Source organism: Dermacentor variabilis, unplaced genomic scaffold, assembly GCF_050947875.1.
Source record: "Dermacentor variabilis isolate Ectoservices unplaced genomic scaffold, ASM5094787v1 scaffold_29, whole genome shotgun sequence".
Classification (NCBI taxonomy): domain Eukaryota; kingdom Metazoa; phylum Arthropoda; class Arachnida; order Ixodida; family Ixodidae; genus Dermacentor; species Dermacentor variabilis.
Window position 1 is genome coordinate 741,588 of NW_027460467.1, and position 20,135 is coordinate 761,722.

General features: G+C 44.7%; 1 protein-coding gene across 6 annotated transcripts in view; it reads right to left on the reverse strand.

Moving 5' to 3' along the window:
- LOC142568673 (uncharacterized) overlaps positions 1-16,344 on the reverse strand; it is a 38,609-nt gene extending 22,265 nt beyond the window's left edge. For 4 of the 6 annotated variants that reach the window (XR_012825495.1, XM_075678524.1, XM_075678527.1 and 1 more), the window contains exon 1: positions 16,128-16,250. Coding sequence is in view for 4 of the 6 variants with exons in the window: in XM_075678524.1 (XP_075534639.1) it covers positions 16,128-16,129 (2 nt within the window). In the remaining 2 variants the exon portion in view is untranslated. Of the gene's footprint in view, positions 1-11,088; positions 11,207-16,127 lie in introns of all 6 variants that reach the window. The other 2 variants (XM_075678525.1, XM_075678528.1) reach the window with 2 other exon arrangements.
- Positions 16,345-20,135: the final 3,791 nt, after the last annotated feature.

A 20,135-nucleotide genomic window follows, 5' to 3' on the forward strand; every position in this document is an offset into this window, starting at 1 on the left:
TCTCAATGTACATACTCACGCCACATCACAGATAGCACATGGAAGAACTAGTCGAGAAAGTGTCACTAAATCAAAGAGACTTATAGCTTGCACCTGGCAAGATGCCATCAAGACTCCAACAGATGCCACTGACGATTAACATTGCTGAGTGCAACTATGGTCACCCCAAAGCAAATATGGGAAGGCGATAGGGAGTGTAGTGCATCAAATGTGTTGCCTTTCAAGGCTTGCCACAGGTTTATCATTCATAGGCTGCTAAAGTTCCTCATAATCAAATATGAAATGCATAAATTATGTGCGTTTCACCTCATTATAAATTACATGCCAGTTGATGGTAATACAATTGTAAAGTTAAGTGGAAATTGCAAATTTGCATCCAGCTTGAGTTAATGATTTCTTACGTCCTGTCACATTCTCATATGCTGTCACCTAAAGTACACAGTGCAGTGTAAATATGCATTGCACATTCATGGAAAAAAGAAAAAGAGAGAGAATAAAGAAAGAAAACTGAGCAGATATGCAGTAAGACAGAACTGCGCGTCTTATCAGTTCTTTATTTTGCCGCTTTAGTGGCTAATAATTTCCGGCAGGAAGTTTTGCCAGCGATATCAAACTGGAATGTTTTTACATAGCTATGTATAACGTATCTTTTTTATAGAAAACAGTTCTTCAAATTACCTGTGAAAGCGTAATTAAAAACAAAGAAAATTAAAATAAGAAATGCACATGACATGCACCGACTCACAACTATCTTTTCTACTAGGAAACATTCATATGTATACATTGGTACAATCGGCTAGCAGGGGCACCGACCTTCGAGCCCCCCCGCTTTCCTGCAACAAAACATCATCACTTTCTGGGCGATGAGGCCTGACATAGACTGCGGCAGGTTAAGAAGCTCCCTTCAATGTGCCAACGACCACTAGATTCTGTAGACACGGTAACCACCATGAAAACCAGGCTTCCCCGATCACTGCAAGCTGACCATCATGCAGAGCCCATAATTGATGCAAGGGACCAACGTCTCTCATGGAAATGGCGTCAACAACAGCTTCCCAGATAGCCACGTGGTTCCGCCATATGCAAGGGCAATTGTGTAATATTGGAGGTGGAGTCCGGTTAAAGGATGCAACATCATAGCAGGGCTTTTGCAAACGATTCAACAATTATGATTGGCCAAGACACAGTCATCAGATTCCCTAGTCTATTCACCTAGAGAAATGAACTGCTTTAAAGGCGGGTATCTTTGGTGCATTGAGGCGTGTCCCAACGTGCTCTCCAAACAGATATAGTCTGGTCTGACTTGTAGCTCTTGCTACAAGAACAATGTACAGAGCTCTGTGCTCCGGCGACTACGAGTATCGCTTGTTCTGTAAGTAAGCATGCCTCTCCTTTGTAAATAAACCCCCTGTTCTGTTCCTCCAACCTCTAGACCTCATAATCCTCACAAAAGAAGCAACCATCGTCAAGAAGGCTCGGATGATGGCATGGGCCCACTTAGCGTTCGTGTGACGCCCCGGTAGTGTCGGCCTGCTACCTGTTACGAGATGCACTGACGGCGTAGGCTAGAAAGCAACCTTCAGTTGACGCCAGAGTCCGAGGCCAGGACACCCCCAAATCCTACAATGTGTGTGTGTGTGTGTGTGTGTACAACATTAGCAGAAGACCAAGAGAATATGTTTACAAAGACTTTGTACATGAATGCGCGACTTGCGTATCACATCTAACATTTCTTGCATGTGCTAGTAAGATACCTGAACTCCACATCAGCCTCTTAAGGTCAATTATCTGAAGATGAGAACATTAGATCCACAATAAATAGCAATACACAGGTAGCCAATTAAAGGTATTTTCTATTAACCCTTTAAATCTTCAATTTATGAAATCGACAGCAGTGATGTGGTGCTTGCTTAGCAGAAATAGCAAAACTAATGCTGTTTGTGTCATATTTATCTCCAAAGCATGGCACGAAATTGTAACAGTCCATGGGGGCATAGCATAGAAGCTGCAGCAACTATGCTGCAGCTGCAACAGGTGCATGCAGTCGGCGGCAACGAACAACCAGCACATACAGCAGCATGCAACAAATTCACCTTATTCAATACACCAACGCGAGAAGCCGTGTTTTGCCCACACATTGTGAAGACTGCAAAGCAGCATGTCTTAGTGATAAAGGCAATATCTCCAGAGAACTTCCATCAGAGGCATCCAAAGAGCGGGACCTTGGAGGCATTTTATATCCCTCAGAATCGTTCTATAAGCTGGTCAATGCCCTTGAAAAGAAACTCACTCATTCGTTCAATGCAACACGCTTGCATGCCAAAGCTGTGGCCAAAATTTTGCAGTCAATTCGTGATGTGCCAAAAATTGGTTGCCTGGACCATTCTGCTGCCCTGACAGCCTCAGTTATACGTTTTTATTGCCTCACAAGGATTCCCTTTTTGCTTAAAGGTGTCAATCAGCAGGGCAGTGAGAAGAAGTGGAAAACACTGAAACCTTGTGTGTTGTAAAGTTATAACAATTTCTTTCCTCACTTGTAAATAAACAATTTCATGACCAGATCTGTTGCTTCACTGCCTGCAATCATAGGAAATTGCTTATATGAGCGTCAAACTGACATGCTACAGGTCTACAAGTGCAGACAGAAAATGGTTTGTAAATACGTCGAGACGAATTATCAGGTAATGTCTCTTAATCTGGAAACATTACCTGATACGCACAGGGTGATTGACTGCTGTGCGTGACTACGAAATAGGGTGATTGCATAGGGTCATTGACTACTACTATGCATGCGTCACGCATAGGGTGATTGACTGCTGATCTCGAGGACGACGGTCACATTTTCAGAGAGGCGAAATGCAAGGCGCCCATGTGCCGTATGATGCCAGTGCGCGTTGAAGAACCTGAAGTGGTCGAAATTATTTCGAAGCCCCCCACTAGCCCCAAACACCCTGAGCCACTTCACGAAACGTGCACAGACAAAACGCGTTTGAATCTCGATACAGTGCGAACTGGGCTCAGAAAATTTCGCAGGAGTAATGATGTGGGCTGACATAACATCGTTTTCATGATAAAGATTTATTCTTTGATGCTCGCAGAAAGCGCACAATACTTGAAACGGGCTCACTTTCATTTCGATGCTAGAGATGCAGCCAACGCGAGGCTGGCGAGGCACTCATTTTGGCTGCCTGCTTCCCGCGCCTCGGTCAACACTGCTGCTCCGCGGCATCGGTGCGCTGTGGGGTCATGTTTTCGCCGCCGGTATTCACACCTCCCATTCTAGCCACCGTACTGTGGTCATGTGCTAGTGCAGGCTTTTTCGGTCCGTAGCAGAGGCCGGCGCCATTCCGGGGTGGGTATTGGTTGGTTTCTGGCGGTGGAGTTTTGGCGAGAAGTGTTTCGCTAGCGCTGGCGCCGTTTACGTATTGCGATGTTGCCCAGCCTATGTTGTGCTTATGCGTGCAACAACCAAGTAGGCTAGGGGAAAAGACTTTTCGTTATTCCATCCAGAAGAAGTAACGCAGCTCGCCAAAAGATTTGGCTGCACAGGATGCGTCGGCCAAACTTTTAAAATGCGCAGGCCCCGTGCCTTTGCGAGGAAAGCGGCCATTCATCAGAAGTCACTTGTATTTTTTCGGACGATCTGGTAAGAAGCGCAAGGGTTGCAGCCTTTTTTCGCACTAAATAACGTTCAGCATGGGTGTAGTTGGAAACGTTCACTCGCTGCTACGAAAGCCGTGCTTCATGTTGTCTGAGCCTCGCCGTTCACGCTTCTAGTTCGGCAGGCTTCATTATGATCTTGCACACATTGCTTGGCGCACTCGTTTCGTTGTGGTTGAAACCGTTGCTGGGCTCCGACACGAAAGTTGCGCTTCGCATGTAACTTCGACCCACCGTTCAGTGACGTGCATTGCTAGACGTATCTTCTTTTTTTTTTTTAGTTGGACTTTGCTGATGAACTCCAAACTAAAACGGCAGTTCTCATCGTCTGAGCCCCCACTGTTCATGCTACTCGCGGTGCAGGTCTAGCTTTTATGTAGCGTGCATTTGTGCACGTATTTCTATTCGTTGCCAAAATCGGCAGTTACTGTGCCTAGGCACAGTAACGGCAGCTATATCTTGAGTACGCCATATCTGCACGAATAATAAATCAGAATGCAGACATCTACTAAACACAGGCGAAATTATATTGGGTTCAAAGATGTGATGCTGATTGAAACATTTTTAATGCGGATAGGTCGGGTAAAAAAAAGTAACGAAGGGGTGCGCAATGACCCAGACCATTTTCAACATTTGACGTTGATAAAATTGTTATGGCCACACGCACGGCGTGCTGACATATCAACAGTTCTTATGTTCGAAATTATTTGAGAAATGGCATTGTGTATATTTTCTTTCCTTCCTTGCATCATTTCTCAAAAAAGTTGTGCCACACCAAATCTTAGTTTCTTCATCTTAGGATCACTTGACCGAAGACCAATTTGAAAGGCAAATCCTTTGGCACTATAGCATCAAGAAATAAACGTCAGATACATTAACAAGCCTTTCTGTAGTACGAGCAAACACACCTTTGACAATATATTAGGGAAGTAGTAGACAACCATAAGTTCATATAAAGCCTAGACACCACATCTGTGTTTTACAAACATAAAAGGTAAATAGCCACATACAACATACGTAGTGTATGTTGTTCCAATTTCTCTTGGCAGCGTTCAAGTTCAAATGAAGCTAATCAAAAGGCACCGTTCGAGAAAAAACACTCCGTTAGCTCGCTTGCAGACACCACCTCCACCGTTAACACTGCAATCAAAGTGACTGCAGTGGAAGGAGCTTCGATAAAGCAGTGCAACATGGATCCCAGCAGTTCTTGAAGTAACTCATTCATGAACCTCTCCTGTCATAAACGCAACAACCAAATTCTTTAGGTGCACAGGGCACTGTGTGCCAAAGGGGCAAACGTTGGGAGCGTCTGCTAGGTGTATTCGGCCTAGCTGCCGCCACTTTCGGGCGCCCGGGAGAAGCCGAGAGAAGGAGCGCAGGCATAGGAAGAGAGAGGAGATGTTACTTTTAGAACAGTTAGGGGCTTCAGTAACAGAAACATTCATTGGAATTCCTGTCAATTTTTTTTTAAGAACATCCTTCTTAGAGTGCGGAATATTACTGCAATGCTAATGTGCATTTAAGCGTATTGCTGCATTATCTTCGTCGTGTCGAAATCCTCCATTGACGCTCCCAACCAACCAGAACTTACTGAATGTTCATGTCGACGGAGTTCCTTTCACAGCTTTAATAAATACTGGAGCCCAGGAGTCCATAATGAGTTGTAACCTCCTTCGTCGACTGAGGAAGGTTCTCACGCCTCCTACTATTTTAGACGTACGCGCGGCCGATGGCAGCACTGCTGACGCCATCGAAATGTGTACTTCCTGTATATGTATCGCCGATTGCCACGTTCCTGTTCTTCTTACAGTGCTGCCCAATTGTCCCCGTGACCTAATCCTCGGACTCGACTTCCTTACGGTGCATTCAGCTTTGATCAACTGTTCTGCCGGTACCCTTTTCATCAAACTTGCTGTACTCGCGCATAATCGTGCTGTACTGCCGAACAACTTTAGTATGACCGCCTTCGTCCGCCTGCCACCTAAAGCCTTGACTTTCGTCGGTTTGCTATCATCTTTTCCTGTGCCCGATGGTGATTACATCGCCACACCTGTTCCTGATGTCCTTTTGATGCGCAATATCACTGTGCCCCGCTCCATCGTCACCGTCGCCGATAACTGGACATGCCTCCCCATCGTCAATTTTGGCCTGACAAAGGAAGTTCTACCCAAAGGTATTTCGCTTGCAATGCTCCGTGCTATCAGAGATGACCACATCACAACGTTTTCCGTAGACGTCTGCTCAGATTCATCACTATGCCCACAGGATGCTATTTGCCCTGACGCGACATTTCGTCCCGTGATTGCTGCGGACCTATTGCCTGAACAAGCAACAGCTCTGTGTCACCTTTTGGTTTCTACCACGACATCTTCAACCTCAACAATCGCCAATTGGGCCAGACTTCAATTGCTAAGCATCGCATAAATACTGGTGATGCCAGTCCTATTCATCGCCGGCCATATAGAGTTTCTTCTTCAAAGCGTAAGGTTATTCAAGATGAAGTGAACAAGATGCTTGCCAAAGGCATTGTTGAACCTTCGTCGAGCCCTTGGGCACCGCCTGTGGTGCTTGTTAAAAAGAAAGATGGCACATGGCGTTTCTGCGTAGATTATCGTTATCTAAACTGCATTACCAAGAAACACGTCTACCCATTGCCTCACATTGACGATGCCCTCGACTGTCTCCACGGTGCCAACTACTTTTATCAACAGACCTGCGGTCTGGTTGGTGGATTTCTGTGGATATTTTGGGAACAACTATCTCGAAAATGATGATATGCTGGATGTCTGCTAAGCAGATGTGACTGCAATAGTACTTGGCTAAAATTGTGAATTAAAGAGATGCATTAATGATTTGAAATTTGCTGCAAGAGTGTTGTGTAGTTCATGTATTACACCTCAACAAGCCAAATGCACCACCTTTTACAAATTATATTAGAAAAAAGTTTGTGAGTAGTAAGAAAAAAAATAGAAAAAACTAATAAGCAAACAAATGCACATCCAGAACCAACAGCAGCAAAATAGAAACATTGTGCAATGCCGTACATAAATGTACGCGCAGTCAGTCGCTGCGAGCCCATGCACTGCAATGACTCATCAAAGGCTTAGCTTGTAAAGGCAGCTTACTACACTAATTTAGCACACATCTTATCCTCTAAGAACTGCCTCTTTCACACAAGCCAGTCTGGCAGATCCCGTCGCAACATACGCACAAAGTGACCATTTATAGTATCCGTGAAGAGACAGTGTCTAAAGCATTGCGTGCTTTTATTGCCCAAGATGATTAATTTCATAGTGAATAACTTCCATCACTTTGAAAGCTCTGATAGCAATGACCAGGATATAACACAGAGCACACTGCGTTAACCCTCATACCAAGTCAACAGCGTGCCTCCAGTAGATGGGCCCCACTGTATGTACTTGCCGCCAATAGCAAATCATTGCCGAAAATAAAAGAACCAACAACTGCTGTTGATACTAATATAGCAGCTGCATTCAAAACTTATGAAATGTTTATAGTTTGTGACTTGCGAAAATGTGGAAATGACAAAAAATAAAAGCAAGTAAAACATTACTTATGAAGTACGTAATTCTGCAAGTCACAAATATTTACCAATGTCTGACAAATCATTTAAGAGTTGTACAGAATGCTGTGTCCAACAACATTCTGCAGTGTATTTTGCAGTGTAAACAGTTTAATACCGCATTCACATGCAGTGCTTGCCCGCTTCCTCAAGAGAAGACTTTCTATGTATGCATCCCCTACAGCAATGCAAACAAAGTCTCGATTACACCAAAGAAGCACTACCTATACACCTGTCACTGCTACAGCGAAAGGGTAAACTTCTCTAGGCCAAGCCTTCAAAGAAGGTATGAGCACTGTGCTTCGGAACAGTTGCCTGCTGCGGCTGCTGGCCATGAAAACACGGGAGGCCGGTGACATTTGCTTGGCAATTCTGGTTTGGCAGACGACAGTTACACTGCACAATTCTCTATTTGCAAGGTCGGTTGCACATGCCCTCCATGCACCTTCATTGCAACTCATCAACCATACCACTAATGTCTAGTGCCCATTACAGTCTTGTTGGCGACTAACCACGAAAGCTGAAGATAGGCCACTGTGATGCAGAACACAGGCGCAAGATGTCTGTGTTACAGGCGATCAAAAATTACAGTGCTTGGCTCATTTTGTGCTTACGTAATTTGCAGAATTGGGCCAGTTGAGGAGACCCAGTTAAATCAACCCGAAAATAATGACAGTGCTTGGTTTGGACATTGCATGAGCTCTACAATGGCAGATCAATGCAGAAAAATGTGCTGCCTACACCACTGAAGCAAATCCACTTTTTACTACTTAACATGTTGTGCCTGAAAAGCTCAGATTACAAACCTGAAGCACTCTCTTGGATCAGTCTCAAATGGGTCTACTGATGACTATGTTTAGCCATTTAATCATGCCATACCTTGACGAAGGAATATCAGCAGAAGAAAAAGGTGTAGCCGTCAGTACTTCCAGCCACACACAAGGTAAGACTGCCCTTCTGCTACGGCAGCCTGTGACTGACGAGCTCAATCACTTGGAAGCAATGAAGGTTGTGGCAGGAATCAATGCGCCTGAGTGGGTGTGGTTTACAAGCAAGACAGCAGCATTCGTCATTGCATTTCTTCTGTCTATGCATTGACCTGAGAGAGGCGAGTATAGCAGTAGAGGTAGACAACTTTAAACTGCCACATGTGGAAGACTTGCTACATTGCTTTAGAAGATTCCATCACTTTTCAAATTCAGACTCGGCATCGGCAGACCATCATGTACTGCTTCCTTGATAGCAGGGACATCGCAGCATTCATAACACATGAAGGCCTATACCATTTCATGCGAGGGCATTTTGGACTAGCCTCAGCCCTAGCTGCCTTTCAACAATTGATGATGATTATCCTTCAAGGCTGCAAAGATGCCCTGCACTATATCAGTGACATCTTTGGGAAGGCTGAGCAGGAGCACACATAGCACCTCAAGAAAGCCTTTTATTGCGTCACAAAAGCTAGGTTCAAGCTCAATGAGAAGTGCATATTCCACACAGTGAGATTGCGTTTCTTGGGCATCATGTCAGCGATGAAGGCATAGTCCGCTCCAATAAACCGTGGCAATGGCAGCTTCCTCTCCTCAGCCACCTTCACGTAAGTGGTGATGTGGACTCGATTCAAGCATGCTTCCACACGTCTATGCTCCCATAGATCCTGTGCATGTTTCAACCTTACCTTCGGATTATTGCAGCCACTCAAGCTACAACTTATGGCCTTGATGCAGTGTTGCAGCAATTGTTGAGAGACCTTGCACACACACCACTGCATTTGCAGCACAAACAGTGACCACAGCTGAGCAGAAATACTTGGCTGGCAAACATGAAGTATTGACGTAGCTCCGCACATGTGAGAAATGGCATGTGTACCTGTGGGGTAACAACCCTTTAGTCTCAAAACGGACCAGCAGGCCCTGGGATTCACTGCTGTCTACTCATAGTACCGGATACCGTCCACTCTGTATCGCAAGGTAAACAGCATGCCTCTTGTGCTATAACATTGAAGTGAAGACTGGGCACGGCAGTACCACAAGAATGCAGACGTCTAAGCCGCTGTCCTTCTTCATGCAGCTTGCTGTCATCCTATTCCTTATCAGTGGGGATGCACACACCGGGCTGCTACCGGAGATGACCAGCGGAACACATATGAATAACACCGGTTTCCACATGCCAGATTGCTCCTACCATCCATGCTGGAACAACTGGCCACGTGGTTCGGCGACCGACGTGCCCTGCTGGACACATGACCAGCATCGAGCACCATCTATACAACCAGCTATATATGGTCTTTCTTCCCTGCCGGGAGCCATTGGGCACGGCAGTACCACAAGAATTCAGACGTCTAACCCGTTGTTCTTCTTCATGCAGGTGAGGAGGCGTCACGATAAGTGTTTTAGATCTAGTAACCCTTTTTTGTTGGTGCTGCCGTGCTTGCGGCTTGTTGTTGCAGTTGCCGATGTTGTATTGTTTTTATGGAAATTTCTTTTAGTAGCTGGGGATATACAAGAGAATCCAGGCCCTGAGTTAAACCAGATTGCTAAACAACTAAAGGATATCGCAACTGATACAAAAGATATCAAAGAACATTGAGTAACTGAAATTGAAAAGAAGATAGACGCCCTCTCCGAACTTGAAGAAAAAGTAATCTCATGCGAAAAGAACATATTGCAGTTGGAAAAAGCTTTTAAAAGATTAGAAAGCAGGGTTGATGATTTAGAAAACCACAGCAGAAGATCAAATCTTATTGTTTACGGACTTCGCGGGGTTGAGGGCGAAAACAGCTCTACAGTGGAACACAGCGTCAATCAAACAATCATCAAGGATACACTTGGCTTGGAGCCAGTTGCCATCGAACAAATACATCGCTTAGGCAGGCCGAATAAAGATAAAAATAGTCCGGTCATCTTAAAGTTACTTGACTCAAGTAACAAATCAGCGATGCTGAAGAAGGGCTACAAAATCAAGAACACTAAGTACTCTATAGGTGAATACTTCAGTCACAGAGTGCGGGAAAAGAGGAAAAAGCTCTGGGAAAGCACTAACTCAAACTGTGAGAAAGGTGAAAAAGTATCCCCATTCCTTGATAAACTGTACATAAACGACAGCATGTTTGTCTGGGATGACGAAAGAAATGTGAGAGTCGCAGTTCAAAAAAACGCCGAAAGAAGTCGACCGGTAACTCGAAGCCACAAACATTCACAGAAATAACACTGCTAAATGTGAACACTAGAAGTATTGTAAATAATACTGAAGCATTAGAAAACCTGTTACTCGAGCACAGCCCTGACATTGTTGCTATTACTGAAACATGGCTTTCACCAGAAATATAAAGCCACGAAATAGCACCCCGAATTACTCAGTTATCCGTAAAGATAGACCAACTCGAGGCGGTGGCGTAGCTCTGCTTATTAAGAAGTCCTTACCCTTTGTATTGATGCCCAACGTTCCAGATGTTGAGGCTGTGCTCTGCAGGATTATGTGTGATGATTTTGCTATACTTACTGGTTGCTTTTACAGAAGTCCTCTTTCTGGTCACGAAAGTGTTATTACTGTACAGGAGTTTATGCAGAAGCATGCTACCAACCGACTTATTCTTATGGGAGACATCAATTTACTTATATTGACAGGAATACCATATGCGAACACAAGGAACAAGTGATAACATCCTAGACTTAATACTGATTAGTGACAACTTCCCCCTTGATCTACTGAACTCGGAGGACATAAACTCGGAGGTCAGACCACAACATACCAAAATGCCAGCTGCACCTCGGATGCACTGCAACAGCCAAAACTACTGAAATCATTGTCCCCAAATTTGAAAAGGCAGATGATTCCGCTATACTAACCTATTTAGCGCACGAATACCAAGAATTTTACGAAATTGCCAACGATAGTTCTGTTCACGTCAATGACCTCTGGCTTCATTTCAAGTGTATAGTCTCGCACTGCATGCGTCATTACATCCTGAAAAAAAAAAGTAAAAAGTCAAACAAAAATATCCTTGGATAACACGCGATATAATTCACGTCAAGTGCATAATAATACACTTGGCGTAACATGAAAAAGAATGGCGAAAGTACACAAAAAAATCGCAACTCTTCCGCGCTGCCAACGAACTCAAGTTAAAGACTAAGCTTGCGAAGCATATATATTTCAATGAAACATTGTCTAACCTTATCAATCACAACCCTAATCGCTTTTGGAACTTATTTTGTGCACGCCCCGCAGCGACACCAGATCGTCCACGCGAGGAAAAACTGGCACTCGCTGATAAATTTAACCAACACTTTCAATCAGTCTTTACTAAAAATAATGACACAATCCCATATTTGCCACCGTCATCATTCCCCACTATTGACACATTAACAATAAACGACTCCGGAATATTTAAGCAGGTAATTGAGTTAGATGTGAAGAAAGCAAATGGTCCCAATAACATTCCCAACGAGTTCTTGAAAAGATATGCTGAATGTAACAGTAAATATCTTGGCTTTATTTACCGCAAGTCCCTTTCGACGTCAGACCTGCCTGAAGAATGGAAAATTGCCAAAATTGTACTGATTCATAAGTCAGGTGATACTAACCTGCCATCTAACTACAGACCAATTTCACTTACCAGCACATCATGTAAAATTTTGGAACAGATTATTCTCAAACACCTAACCGCATATTTCAAAGAACATATTCTAGTAGATGTTCAACAGGGTTTTAGAATAGGTTTATTGACAGTCACTCTGCTAACAGAGGTGGTACACGATCTTGCTTTAAGTATTAATAATCATAATCAAACTGGCCTACCTTTACTAGATTTCAGTAAAGCGTTTGATTGTGTGTGTGCCATACTAAACTAACTGCCAAAATTACAGCTGCGATTGGCAATGGACCCATTACTGCATGGATAAAAAACTTTTTATCTCATCGATCCCAATTTGTCGTCATCGAAAACATCCCATCTGCTCCGGTGCCAGTCACATCAGGGGTCCCACAGGGCCCAGTAATGGGTCCGCTGTTATTTTTGGTTTTTACCAATGGCATTACAAATAACATTGATTGTAAAATTAAACTGTTTGCAGACGACTGCATAATATACAGAGAAATACATAATAACCAGAATCAAGTTCTGCTCAATAATGCACTAGCAAAAATAACCGAATGGTGTGATAACTGGCAAATGACCATTAATACAAACAAAATGGTTCGTATGACAGTAACGAGAAAAGAGCACCCATCGCTTTTCCACTACACACTTAACGGCAGCCTCGTAACTAGAGTTCAACAGCATAAGTATCTTGGTTTAACAATAACGTCCGACCTTAACTGGACATCACATATTAACAACATTACTTCTTGTGCATTACAAAAACTCTTTTTTTCTCAAAAGGTGCCTGCGGTTGGCACCAACTAACGTCAAACATTTAACTTGCATTACATTTGTGAGACCTGTCCTTGAGTATGCTAATGTTGTATGGTTCCCGTACACTAAAACAAACATATCTAAACTGGAAAGGATCCAGAGAAAGGCAATTAAGTTTATCCACCAAAAATACTGGCGCAGTGATTCCCCTACTCTTCTTCTAACACAGTCAGAGCTTGCAACATTGGCTGTTCGAGCAAAACGAGCTCGCCTAAAATTTCTGCATCAAATACTACACAGCCGACTAAAAATAAATGCCTCCCCATACGTTACGTTTTCTAAATCCCGCGTACTTCGCCATAATCATCCATATACACTAAACGAGTTCCTTTGTAATAACAATACTTTTCAGTCTTCCTTTTTCACCCCGTGTTGTTCGCGAGTGGAATAACCTAGATGCATCTGTAACTAACACAGTATCGCAGTCTGATTTTGTTAAGTTATTGGAAGATGAAATGAGTAGTTAGGAAAGAATAGTTCCTATGCACATATAATCGTCAGAACTCCCATTTTCTGAACTATAGCTAAACATATACCTCCTTTGTTTCTTTCTTTGTTTTTATGACATTGCAATAATGTTTACGTACATGTAACCTGAAGTGCACTATTTATGTGAGTTGCTCTTGTTATTCATATCAGTGCTGTAAAATTGTGCATTGAACCTGTTTGATGTATTTCCACTTAAATGTTTTGATGTTTCACCATTCGGTATATAAAACATGCATTGTATGTATAATCATACGCCCACCTGCTATGGTCTCGATGTGAGACTGGCAGTATTGTAAATAAATAAATAAAGTGCAATATGCTGAACCTTGGAAAATAAGGCAGCAGATGTCTGCTCTTGGTTGCCTACACTACACAAAGAAGGTGGGCTACAGCTTGAAGAGGAACTCGTGGCCTTGGTAACATCAACAGCGTATCTGGATGACCTCAAACTTGCAAATGCTGAAAACAGCAGGATTAGGAAAGTTGTGAAGTATTTTCGGACATCAAGGCCAGCACAAAGCATGTTGTCAACTTAACTGATTCAACACCACGAAGTTCAAGACGAGTCAACTGTAGCTGAACAGTTTAGCATACCCAGCAAGCCCAACAGCTTGCCTGCCTGCGCATAAAGAATCAGCAAATGACCAACAGCCGAAGCTACAATCTTTGACAACATGATGTGCAATATCCACCCGGTGACAGTGTTTGGGTTTGGACTTCGATACACTGATGAAGACTTGGTGAAAAACTTTTACAATATTTTGGTCCATACGAGATACTTTGACGTCTTGGTGCATTGAAGCTTCTGCCCGATGGTGTTACGCAATCACATTGGCACTGTGCACGACCTGAAATTGTCCATTTAGTACACTTCAAGCCATTCTATGTGCGCTAATGAACTGTGAGAACTTTAATTCTTACTTGTTTTGTGAGTTTCCTTTATTTAGTGCACTCTTTTTTCTTTCATGTTCTGTTTACAGCATTGGTATAACATTTTTTTAAGAAAAAGGCATTTACACGCACACTTGTTTATCTTTTTTCCATTGGCCACATTTCACCAGGTAACCAATGTTAAAATAATTAAAAAATCTTAATTCCGGGGATTTATGTGTGGAAACCATAATCTGATTATGAGTCACATAGTAGTGGGAGACTTTGCATTAATTTTCACCCCCTGGGGTTCTTTAACATGCACTCAGTGCACAGTACACAGGTGTTTTGGATTTGATCCCGTGACCACTAGCTTGGCAGTGCAGCGCTTAGCCACTAAGCGACCACAATGGATGAAAAGAAATTACACAGCACACGACGTGCCTATCATGTATCGGAACTTTCTTGAGTGTTGTTGCATATCCTATCTGCTGTCCTTGTTGTCCACGAACCTTGTGTAATCAGATTTCTTGCATGATGTGAATAGTGTTGTACATTCTAGAAAGCATGCAAGCACCAGCAATTACACTGGCACGTATGACAAGTCGTGCATAAATAGCCGACATGCTTGACCCATGGGTCAGATTTCAACGATCGCCGAATGTGCTCACCTATGGCATTGTGCTTTGAGTATAACTTCGTGCGCACGAATTCAACGAATAAAGAGTTAGTCTTGTGACTTACAATTTTTCTACTGTCCAGCTCCTCACCATCACTACAATGTGACAACGCATTTACGAACCAACAAAACTCTTTTTTTCATGACAGGTGCCTTAATCAAAGGGCGAACCATGGAGACAAAGAACTCCGTATCGCTGCGGAGAATGTCACTGGTGATGTGAAGCTGAACAGAAGAATAAATTTATCCCAGTATCTTTAACTCTGCACGTAGCTTTCAAAAAAAGGCTGCTCCAACACATGTGCAGTGTTGATATATGCTGGTAGTAATTTGTCAAATTCTTGCTCGACATTTGTGCCGTGAAGTACAGCTTTACAAACAACTTTAGTACACTGCAGAAATAAAAATATCCGGCCATTAGAATATCCCACTATTTTAACAGAACAATCAGGCACCGATCACCTAGCTCGCTTATCGAACAACAGGACGACCACTTCTGTCCAAAAAACCGGCTTGGTGTTGCTAACTGCATTGGAAGATAAGGCGTGCAACTTTTCCGGCATGATATGGTGCACGCAATTGCAACCAAGTAACATGTAGTTGAGAACACTGCAACTGCGTCACAGGAAATATCTGAGCATACCTTAAATAAACTCGAATGTTTAACAAAATTAGGGATACAGCAACACGTGGTAACACCATGACGACCACATAAAACTCATGTGCACTCTGCTAATGCTCGTCGGCGTGCGGCTGTCGCATAGGCCTCGGATACAGTGATAGCTGTCAGGACAACATTAGCCCACTAAATGACGACCACACGTGCTACCAATAAATACTTCGCCGTTACGAGAAAATAGCAATCATACGGCCTCTGTTGTAATAATAATATTTGGGGTTTTACGTGCTAAAAACACTTTCTGATTATGAGGCACGCCGCAGTGGAGGACTCCGGAAATTTTGACCACCTGGGCTTCTTTAACGTGCACCTAAATCTAAGCACACGGGTGTTTTGGCATTTCGCCCCCATCGAAATGCGGCCGCCGTGGCCGGGATTCGATCCCGCGACCTCGTGCTCAGCAGCCCAACACCATAGCCACTGAGCAACCACGGCGGGTGGCCTCTGTTGTGTTGGTCATGCGGAGTGATCCTGGCAGTATCAAATTCTCATGTCGCGATAGCTGCATCCGCTGCTGTGCGGATTCGTATTATGAAAGTGCGCACGGCACTGATAGCCTCTGTGGCCAGGTGACTGCGAAGACGTTCTAGCGAAGAAATGCAGAGCGAACGGTTCAGGTTGTCAGCAGCCGCTAGACCGGGCCTTTGTGCCGCCGTCGCTTCCAACCATCGCCGGTCACATTCAAACTACTACGTATTGACAAAGAACGCGAACCACTGGCACGACGATGCGTACAAGCGTTTAGTGAACTTACATTTGATGAAGTCTCGTTGCAATGCCCACACTTCATGCGTAGGCTCAATGAGGCGCTGGTAGTTCAGGTAGGTTGCAGGAAAGGTAACCACGTTTTTGAACAACCGCCAAACTATGGTTCCTAGAATATTGGCTAGTGCGCCGTGCGTGCGCGGTCCGCGCGCCGCGCCGCCGCGCCGCATGGAGCGGGCGAGGAGTCCTACTGCTACGCTCTTCGCTGTCGTCTGCTTGGCTGCATCATGGCCTGCATGCACCGCGGCGCGTTGACGCGAATGGAATCACATCTTTTGCATCTCCGGTTTTTCACTAAGTCTCTCAATACTGAAAGAAACAAAGAAAGAAAAGCTAGAACACTTGGAAATTAGAAGATTAAAATAATTGCATTTCGCTAATTGCATCACATTGGCGACGCAATCTCAGCGGCCTTGTAATCGTCTTTCTTTTTTTTTTTTCTATAATTTCTCGTGTTATGTAATTTGTTTCCACTGTTTTCTAAAGGTTCTTCATTCTTCCATTTATAATTTGCTTTGACTGTGAGCTCTTTACTTGCGCGGGATTATCGCGCAGTCGAACGTACTATACGTGCTTCGACAAATTTATATATTCTGGAAACATATTTGGGGGTGCTCTCCTTGACCATGCGCGATATCAACTTCACATGTCGCGCCAGTTCCTTGCATTACATCAGCGGTGCACGCTTCGTAAGTGATTTTTTTTCGTTTTGTTTACTTAACCGTTTGCAATTTGATGTTATTAGACATTTGTTCTCACTGTTCTTGTTCACCCTTAACTGGAATTAAGCGTTTATTTCTGTCTTTTTTTTTTTTTCGTTCACTTGCGACTCCCTCCTTCTGGCCTCTTCCATCGAGGAACGCGCCACGGCGTCTTCGGCTGCAGCTCGGCGTCTACTCGGCGTTTCGACACTCTCAGCGCGCTTCACCCATCGCGTTGTCTGCATATAAGGGGGGGGGGGGGGGGGGGGGGGGCTAATCTTCAACTTTTCGGCGTCTCTAAGCTGAGTTGAGCATAGAGCTCCCGCGCTGGGTCCACTCGAGTGCGAATGTTGCTGTGGTGGCGGCATGATGTCGTGCTCACATGGCCGGCCTCGCCGAGGCCGCAAGGCCGCCGTCGAAAATGTCCTCGTAGCCAGAAAAAAAAAACGTCAATTGGAGACGTGAAAAAGCACACCGCACTCACAGAAAGTAGTCACCGTGTCGTTTCTCAGTGTTTTACCACGTTGAATGATAGTTCCACGCAAGCTTCCTAAAGGCGTAAGCCAGCAGATGAAAGATGACGGCACGGCCCATATGCATCCAATGGAACTGTCGAAGCTTTATGCAGAATGGATTCACACTAAGACAGCAAATTAAAAAATTCAAACCCCATGTCATGCTTCTACAGGAGACAAGGGGACCGTGCACTATTTGAGGTTACCGAACCTTTCAGCAGGCTACGATACTGCACCAGGGTAAAGGAAACCAACAAACGCAAGGCCAAGCTACTCCTTTAGTTAGACATGATTGCACCGCAACCGAATTGCAAACACCAGATTTCTGTAATGGTTTCAGAGAAATTGTGGCAGTATAGCTATGTCTGCGCGGCCACCGGCCGATGGTTGCACTCTCCACGTACTACAGACCTCTAACGGGCAAGCTCCGGAATGACTCCTACCAGTGGCTCGGTAAGATGCAGGCACAAGCCGGAGGCCTTCCCATTCTAGTGGGGGGAGACTTTAATGCCAAGCATCAAACATGGGGCTACGCCAAAGCTGACCCGAGAGGATGCATACTGCACGATGCAATAGAAATGTCAACTCTGGACATATGCAACACACAAGAAACACCAACCTGCATAGGGCTACAAGCGCAACAGGACACAACGCCCGATCTGACACTAGCCACTCCAGAGCTCATAAGGCAATGGGACGTAGACTCGACGACATGGGGAAGCGACCATTTACCAATAATTATCACGCTAAATTGCAAAATGATCGAGAGAGGAGAGAAACGGTGTTTCTTGCCTGGAAAAAATTTCGAATGGCTACAGGGGACTCTTTTGCGGACTTTGAACAATTCAGCACTATGATAGCGGAAGCACGGCCGGAGGTCAGAGAAACTATCCCATGCGATGACACTACAACTCGCATGGATATGCACCTTGCAAATCTATGGCGGTAGGTCAACCGCCTCACACAGCAATACGTACCGGTATAAAGGAAAGTGTCACAACGATCTAATGCGCCTTAAACATCAATACCGACTCATCAAGGAGTACCAACAACTCGAAGCCGACACGTGGCACAATACGTGCGCAAAGCTTGGCCGGGAACCCGGTCTAAAAAGGCTATGGCAGATATGAAGGAGCCTGCCTGGGAGCAAGAAAGGCGCGCCTCCTCTCGTGCAGCTCTTTTTGCGAGAAAAGCCTGCCTTGCTGGAGGACCGCGTCATTCACACTTTCTTCCCACATGCTGCCAAGGCGCCTCCAGAAGCGCTGCCTTCTGCCACGATAGACAACGCGACAGATGAGCTAGACACCCCCTTTACGCTGAGTGAACTCGTGGCGGTCCTTGCACAAAGCAAAACGAAGTCCGCTCCCGGGCCCGATGGAGTGACTTGGCAAGAGCTTCGAAACCTCAGCAACAAAGCTCAAGAACAGCTCTTAACAACTGTCAATGAGTCCTGGGAATCCGGACTAGTGCCAGATTCACTAAAGCTATCTCTCATCTACCCTATACTGAAGCCGGGCAAAGACCACACGAAACAAGCTAACCTTCCTCCTATAGTTCTAACGTCAACTGTCGGCAAATTGATAGAAAGAATGCTACACACAAGAATGCAGCCCTACACCGAATATCTACAACCGGGTTTGCATCCTGCGCAAGCAAGTTTTCGGCTGAACATGGGCACACATGACTGCCTCTGGTTGCTCCGCAGACTGATCAACCGCAATTCTCGCAAACACATGCTTGATTATATTCTTGCAGTCGATATGCGTAAAGCATTCGTTAATGTGAAACAATTGACGCCATCTTACAGGAATTGGCAACCAGGTACCCTAGCCAAAGAACATACAATTGGATACGTAACTTCCTCCAAAGCAGACCAATCCAGCTCCATGGAAAGGCACCGGGACGGACTCCGAAGACCTACTACTTGGATAGGGGAGTGCCCCAGGAAGATCCTCGGACCTATGCTATTCAATCTGGACATGACACGGGTGGCAGAAAGTCTTGAGTGAGACACCTCGGCCCGTTTTACTATTTACACCAACGATATAACAATATGGACGGAAGCGGCGGATTATTCCGACATACAGGGCATGCAAACTGAACTGCAAGCAGCGATCCTGAGCTTTAGCAACACTTTAGATAAACTCGTAGTGCAACTCACGCCAGAGAAGACGGAATTGATCAGATAGATGGAAAGAAAGCGACCAATGTAAAGAAGTAGATCACTTTACATATCGGCCAAAGCGATATTACATTGACCAATGGACAAATTAGGATCCTCGGAGCACAGATTGCTAGCTGCAACAGCCCCCAGCTATGGATTCGCACACTAAAGCAAAAATGGAGACCGCTGTTGCACATGGCTTTAGACGAATATCTAGCAAGTATGGCGGAGCGCGTCAGAAAGCGTGCCAAATGCTTGCAAAAGCGGTCGCGTTTGGAGAGATTCTTTACGGGGCACCCGTGTATGAATTCTCTGAACGAGACCTCGGCGACATCGAAAAGTTATACAGGGCCACCCTCCGTACGATCACTGGGCTACCGAAGCACACGAGGAACGAGGATCTGCTCAAGCTCGTAACGATTCCACCCATACGGGACATAATCAATGAAGCACGAATTCGAATGCGATCCCGGTTGGAAAACACGACTCAAGGAAAACAGATCATGGCATGGGATAAACAAGTCCATGCGAAGCCAGAGCCTGCAGAAGCAACCATAACGTCACCATGGGAGGCACCATTGGGCATACGGAGGCAACAACGCCCTATCGCCAGACGA